Raw genomic sequence first — 7,528 nt, 5'->3', positions numbered from 1 at the left:
ATAGAAACTTGATGCAAAGCCAATAAAAAACCACTTCAACTACGGAGCTTCATCCAACAACTACACACAAGTATCATAGGAGAGAAAGCATCCAGCAAACATAACCAACACATACCCTACCATCCATTTCAGACTATATAACCTGAAAAACCAAAAATTGGTGATGATACCTGGCAGCAAATGGGAAATGAGGTAGTGCTCCAATAGCACATCAAATCAGGAAGCGAGGCTTGGAGAGTCAAATATAGACCCCTAGGAGATTCTTTTGAGCTATTCCTCACTCCCAACCCAGTATGGATGAGAGAGAAAAAAGAAATCGGAATAGGGGTAGGCAGTAGTGCTTTGGTGAGCTTCTCCTCTCCGTGTGAGCTCCAATCAGTGTTTGTTTGTAGCCTTCAAAACTCCCTCTAAGTGCCTTTAACTTGTTTTTGAAACTCCATTAGGTCTTCTTGTATACTTTCTTACATAGAATAGCCTCTAATGGACCCCTCTTTCTTTTAGGGTTCCAAGAGAGACTTAAAGAATGGAACAAGGAATATTAGTCGACTCTCAAACCTTTGTACAACTCTGATACCAAGTTAGAAATAACGTACTAAGGTTAGAGATGAGGTAAGAAGATAGAAGAGAGGAAGGAAGAAGAAGGAGAGAAGAAGAGAGATGGAGAAGAGGAAGTGAGAGCAAAACGTGAGTGGGCTGATTGCTGACCTCACTTATATTAATTTCAACCAATACTTTTAGGGAATTACATATTCTTCCCTAAGGGAGGAGAAAGAGAAATACGCATTAGGACAACTTAACATAAACAGTTCCTAAAGTACCCCTATTACATATATTCCAACAAGAACAGAGTTAAAGTATACCTTAAGAACCTTCCATTAATGCACTGTTCTAGGTTACTGAAACAGAAACAAAAGATGAAGAGAAGAAAGGGTGAATAAGGGATATGACTTGGCTTCACAACCTTGGGTTTGCTGCTGAATCACCACAGTAGCATGCATCTCACAGAAAGAACACAATAACTGTAGGGTCTCCCTAGTCCCTAGTCCATTCTCTTAGTATCTATAATATTACAAGTATGTTGTACAAGAATAAAAAGGCATAGCAACTAAGAACCTCACAACTTAACAAAATAGAAACACCCAAGTAGATCTAGTTACTATATAAGCCTATAACACAAAAAAGAAAGGCAACCCAAAATAGAAACTACTAAGTTTCTATTTCATTAGCAACTAAATCTATGAAAAAAATAGAAACCAACTACTACATCTGGTATAGGACCTAAATCCTTAATATTTGGTCTTATAGAATTGGCTCATTACAATAGAAAACTCAAAAATACTAAGCCCTTGGCCCATATAACCCATCGGGCACTCAAACTAAGCCTAACTTAAGACAAACTTGAACCATAGATTCAGTTGGGCACAATAAATAAGCCAAATCCAAAAAAAGAAGCCCATCTTCTCTTCTTTCCGGAATTCTGCATCACCCCCACTTCCTATTTTATAGTAAGGTAAATGTTCATGTGGTCTGTCTAACCATGGTAGCTTCCATGCACTGACCACCAAATGTGCCACACAGAAAGATGAATTGGAAATCCTACTGTTTAGCAGGAAAGACAGGGTCTAGATTGGTTACATGTGAATTATCACAGCAAAATTCAATCATCTACCACCCAAGCATTTGCAGCATTCTCCTGTGCTTTTAACGACCCGTTTGCTTTTCAAAAAATATAATGAATCTTCAAAGCTTAATATTGCCGCATGGCCAACTCTGATTGAGTTCAAAATCAACAGCTAATCATGGTATCATGAGGCAAACTTGTGCACAAAATTTGGGTCCTAACTGACCTGCCACATGGCAGATAAAAGCTCCAGCCATCTAATCCCCTATGGTTAGACCTAATTACTACGTATTTATCGTGTGTTATGTTTTAAAATTCAAAATATTAAAACATAATTTTGCACATATCTGGCTATACAATGGGAATTTTACTAATACCACTCAACCAACCAACAAAATTGTCAATTATATGATCACTGGAGTAGGCTATATTTTCTGGAAATGATAATGCCTTTCATGAAGACTTGCTGAATTGTCCCTACTGCCAGGAAAATATGCTGATTGTTAAAGATCAACAGAAAATATTTCAAATTGGAGACTCATCAAATTACCTTAGATATATCAAACTGACTAGACCGACTAGTCTTTGTAAGGATTCCATCTATACGCCTTTTGGTCTCAGAATTCATTGTCTTGAACAAATCCTATAAAATAAAATCCAAGGACAGAACACAGAAGTGACTAGAAAGGACTGTCTTATTAGTAGTAAAAATAAATAAATGGTATAGCATTACCTCAAAAAGCAAGGATATTAATTGGCCAGAGAGTTCCAATCGCTTGTTCCCAACATAATCCTGTTTTATAAAGTAACTGTTTAAGCCGAATTGCCAACAAGCAGGTTTAAAACGAAAGACATGGATTGGAATTTTCTTTTCCTTTATCAACACGTGTTATGGATGGAACCATTGCAATCACAAGAACTTCCAGAAGGTTGAAATTTGTAACTAACCATCAAACAATCACAAGACAAACATATTATCAGGAGTACAAGTAGCAAAATTCGTCCATTCCCCAGCTGTTTTATTGGAAGAAAGGTACCTATCCTCAAAGTCCTTCACATCTTACAATCCATTTTGGTATCTTCTTGAAGTCCTTCACATCCAACAATCCATTTTTTTTTCCAGTGTTCGAAACAAAATTTAACAGCAGAAATTTGTATTTATCAAATTCACAATGGTTTTACAAGGTTAAGCAAAAACACATAAAAAGGGTTTCTAGGAAAAATGCAGTTATACTTAAAACTGAGATTACATGCAGTCATTGTTAATGTGCAACAAAATACACACATGCAAACATAGGAATGCTTGGGAAGTCGATAATTTGAAGGTCGGATAGCCAACAATACAAGGACAAAGTCCAACTCATGGTGGCCACACAATTGAGTTCAGCCACCAAATTTGATGTCTGGATGTAACAGATTGTCCACCAATTACAAGAAAAAATTTTGTACATGGATGAATTTAAGATTTTTTTTTATTCTTCAGAATCACCTTTCTTTCCAACAAATAACTGGAGATTTAACGTGAAAAGGGTAAAAATATATTTCCACCAGCACTTCCGAACATGGTTCTATGTTTTGGACGAAAAGACCAAAATCTCACGACTTACATCAGTTTCAACATGAGTCGAAATGAAACGTAGGTTGATTCATTAGGTAACAGATTTGGTCTTTTTTTGGCCATGTTAAAATTAACCGGGAGAGGGAGAGTGGGACTCTTTGTTATGTCGATAAAGTTAGTCCTAGAGTTGGTTTGTGATAAGTAAAGTCAAGTCATTGTTAGTTAGGACTATTTACTTTAGCTGTAATTTGGCTCTCTCTCTCTCTCTCTCTCCACAGGTTCTTGTGGTTGAGATCAGGTTTTGTCACAAGGTATCAAAGCTATGAAGAAGAAGGGGAAAAAAAAAAAAAAAAGGCTTCTTATTCTTTCATGAAGACTGATTCTGATGCAAAGGATTGCCGATAAAATGTTGGGAATTGAGTTTACCTTCACAGTGGTTTGTACTTGAATGACCAGGTTGGTTTGCTAGAGTTCTTCCTCCATCCTCCTTTCTCCTATGTTCTGCTACTACTACCATTTCTCTGTTTCTGCGTACTACTTGCAGCCTCAGGTATTGTGCTCGAACTCTCTGAATACACACCCAATCAACCTAGGATTTTGGGAACTAACTCACCCCCTTTGGGCAACCCAAACACTAGATGCATGCTCCCCAAATCATCCTCTGCAGTGGTATTGAAATCAGCATATCAGACAGGTTCATATCTACTGCCAGATTTGACTTCCAATTCATCTGGATCCTTTGCTCTGTTATTCCAACCCAGTAGCTGTCCTATTTGGAAGAGTTACTAGTGACTATATATAGCCTGGAATTTCAGACCCAACTGTGATCTTGTGAGTTGTGAGAGACCACGAACACCAGAACAGTTGCAGGTTTTTCCACCTCTACCATAGCCTAGAGGTTCTTGTGGTAGCCTTTAATCCGTATTTGTTTCTTGTTTTCCAAAATTTCTCTCCTCTATCGTCTCTAACTCCCTTTATCCTTAACTTTGTGTTGCTTCCAAAATTACCCCTTTCCCTCGCAATTTTCTTTCACGATATTGCCTTTTAGTTTTTATTTTATTTCCAGATTTTCCCCTCCACTTAAATCTGATCCCAATAGTACTTTCAGTTTCGACAAGAGAATATTGAAATTTGAAATGAATAAACAAATAATTTCAACTAATATGACAAAATTATAAAGCAACTAACTAGAAAGACAAAACTTTGCATTATTAGATTCAAGCTGCTTACTTTATCATCCATTGCATCCTTGTTTAAAATGGCATCCATCATGCGTCTCATCATTACAGCAACGTAAATACATTTTGGGCGGAAGTTGCCCTGACGAACCTTTGAGAAAGAAATGTTAAAGTAGTCAGTCCAAGTTTCCAATGACTGATCCTTAAAATTTAGATATTCTTAATACAAGACCTACGGGAACATTAGCAACAAGTACATCACGAAGTATATCCATCGCTCTCCCTTCCTGCACAGGAAATAAATAGTTGCAAAATAGTCAACAACCACAAATGTCCTCTCAAAAAGAAATGGAGAACTTCAAAAAAGGCAATAATTCAAAAAAGAGGGGAAGGAAAAGGCTCAATCAAGGAATCCATTCAAACAAAAACCTTATCATGTGACATATTTGAAAATGTGGACTTCTTCACCTGCAAATGTAAACCATAATAACTATCAAGTGAAGCATAGAGATGGGAAAACCATACAACAACATTAGTGATATCAATTCCAAAATGTTCACACACACATGGTAGTCCACAATCTTACCACAATAAGATGCAAGAAATAAGGTCAGCAGAAAAACAGGGGCCTGAGCCCTGTTCTAATGTCAAATATTGATGTAGCTTTAGCATTTCAACTCTCAACTCATCCTTATCCCAATTGAATGCGGTCGGCTACATGAATCCTTTCCCTCCAGTCAGCTCTACTCAATCACTCTAGTAAGCTCTATTCAAAGTCATAATAGTTACAAGACCTAAGCTATGAGTGTCTTTCCTCACTACTTCTCCTAGGTCATTTTAGGCCTACCATTGGCTCTTTTAGGTCCTACAATATGAATCAATCGCTCCTCCGTACTGGAACATCTGAAGGCCTCTATTGGCACATGTACACGCCAACTCAAACATGCAGCATATGATGAATCGGAGCTATTCCTAATTTAGCTCTAATTTGAGCTTTCCTTATTTTATCCTTCCTAGTTTTTATCACTCATTCATTTCAACATTCTCATCTCAGCTACAATAAGCTTATCTATAAATTGTTTCTTTACTACTCAACATTCAGCTCCATACATCATTGTCGGTGGATGACTTCCCTATAAAAATTTCCATTTAGTTAAAAAGGAATCATCGATCCCACAACACTCCAAACACAACTCTCCACTTCATCCATCCTACTTTAATTATTTATGCAACATCATTCATGTAGATCCACATCCATCATGGACTGCCACAAGAGGAGGGGCCAGCCCAAAGTGGGCTAATCGATCTCCACTTATAGCCCACTTAAGGTCACTTAAGTGGCTAGGAATACATTAAGTAATTTCAGGGGGAAAAGGCCCCATTGGGCCCATCGACTTTCACTTATGTTGTTAAGTTCTTAGTTAATTTAATAAGCCCATTGGGCCCATCGATTGTACTCAGCCCATCAGAGGCTCTTAGTTCATAACTCCATGTTGGAGTTCTAGTCTAGTTCTATTTGGAGTCCAACTCCTATTATGTAAGGTCAAATCCTACTTGGAGTCTAACTCCTAGTTATGGTATGATTGTTAATCTGCCCTCTATATATAGAGGAGCCTACGTACTATCAATTCTCATATTTGAATAATGAATGATTGCTGTCAATTTCTTAAATAGCCGGGATAGCTATGGGTGAGATGCCTGGCCGAGATAGCCAATCCCACTCACACTTGTCTTGTTTCTTTTCTTTCCTTTTCTCTGTTTACTGCTGCTGTTATTATTTGTTGTTACTGTTTACTGCTATTGTCAAAATCAGACCTGTTCACATCCTCAAAGTTAGAACTGACCAGCACCCCTGAAGGAATTAGGAGAGATTGATCTCCTCTTCCTTCCCCAATTGATCTCTGATCTGCCTGGCCTTTTCAGAGGGTGTTCACAGCCACCCAAGGATCACTCAATCCTCTTCTTATTGCTACCCAAGCAGCCCTACTACAGTTCTTGAAGAATTCTCTCAGATTCTCTCTTCTGGGTCTGAAAAATCAAGAAAACGCATAATCGACCATGTTTGCAGCTCAATTAGAGCCCCATAGGCCCAGCCGCACCTCTCTCTCTCCAGCCCTATGGCAGTTCCTTCTCTCTCCTATCGAGTTGGGTTTTGGGCTGGTTTTGCTGCTGCATTGCTATTGTATCCTTAGGGGTTTATTTGCTGGTCTTATTCCCTAGTTTCTTGGTCCTATTTTTTGTTATTATCAGGTTAGCTCTTGTGTCCTATTTGTCTTATTTGGGGTTATAAACTACTGGGGTAGTTTACTTGTAACCTACTTCTACATTAATCATCCTCTATTTCTCCTTCTTTATTTATATTTGAGCCAAATTATCTACAAAATACCGACAAACATGGTTTAAAGCATCAGTATGTATCATACTGTATCGGCCGATACGTATCTGCATCGGCCGATACGTATCTGTATCGGCCCTTACCGATATGATACATGGAATTTTTTAAATCCTATTGTATCGATATGTATCCTCCAATAATACCGATACGATATGATATGCACTGATACTTACCGATACACTATGAAAAATTAAAAATCGAGGTGAAATGGTCGATACATATCGATACGGTGCCCTACGGTCATAAAATGGCCAAAATGGGTAATTGTTCATTAAAAAACATAATTTTTTGAGGGGTTTTTGTTCCAAAGTTGTTGCTAGCCATTTTTTCTCTCTAAGTAAAGTGGAAATCAAGGCTGGGAACAAGGATTTTACATTTATGGGACAGCTACAAACCTTGGATTCTTAGTGTGATACTCAATTTAGTGTTTATGCATAATACATGTTATATATAGCTTTTTTTGACTATTTTTTTATGCAAAAGTATATAAAAAGTGTTTCCTATCCATTTATGTGCGTATCTTTAGCGTATCTTAGTGTATCTCCGATACGATACGATACCCTTCGATACATATCTTAATTTTGGCCGACCAATACCGATACTTTAATCCTTGCCGACAAGACTCAAAAGGCCCAATTCAACTAAGCTAGCCCAAGGCTCTCAACCAGATATTTTATTCATTATCTTATGAATGAAGACTATGGTCAATCTCAACTGTCTTATAGAGGATAGAGCCATAGAAACTCTTTTTTCTTTTTGTTTTTTTTTTTTTTTTT

General features: G+C 37.6%; 1 protein-coding gene across 4 annotated transcripts in view; it reads right to left on the bottom strand.

The window, feature by feature from the left end:
* Positions 1–7,528, bottom strand: part of LOC122061948 (DNA-directed RNA polymerase III subunit 2) — a 103,685-nt gene that overhangs the window by 86,403 nt on the left and 9,754 nt on the right. For all 4 annotated transcript variants that reach the window (XR_006134758.1, XR_006134759.1, XR_006134760.1 and 1 more), the window contains exons 13-17: positions 4,787–4,825; positions 4,594–4,644; positions 4,410–4,508; positions 2,355–2,414; positions 2,172–2,264 (exon numbers count right to left, since the gene is read on the bottom strand). Coding sequence is in view for 1 of the 4 variants with exons in the window: in XM_042625540.1 (XP_042481474.1) it covers positions 2,172–2,264; positions 2,355–2,414; positions 4,410–4,508; positions 4,594–4,644; positions 4,787–4,825 (342 nt within the window). In the remaining 3 variants the exon portion in view is untranslated. The remainder of the gene's footprint in view (positions 1–2,171; positions 2,265–2,354; positions 2,415–4,409; positions 4,509–4,593; positions 4,645–4,786; positions 4,826–7,528) is intronic.

The sequence above is a fragment of the Macadamia integrifolia genome, chromosome 14 (genome assembly GCF_013358625.1).
Source record: "Macadamia integrifolia cultivar HAES 741 chromosome 14, SCU_Mint_v3, whole genome shotgun sequence".
NCBI lineage: Eukaryota > Viridiplantae > Streptophyta > Magnoliopsida > Proteales > Proteaceae > Macadamia > Macadamia integrifolia.
The sequence above is the reverse complement of the archived record's forward strand: the minus strand, read 5'-3'. Positions and strand labels throughout refer to the sequence as shown.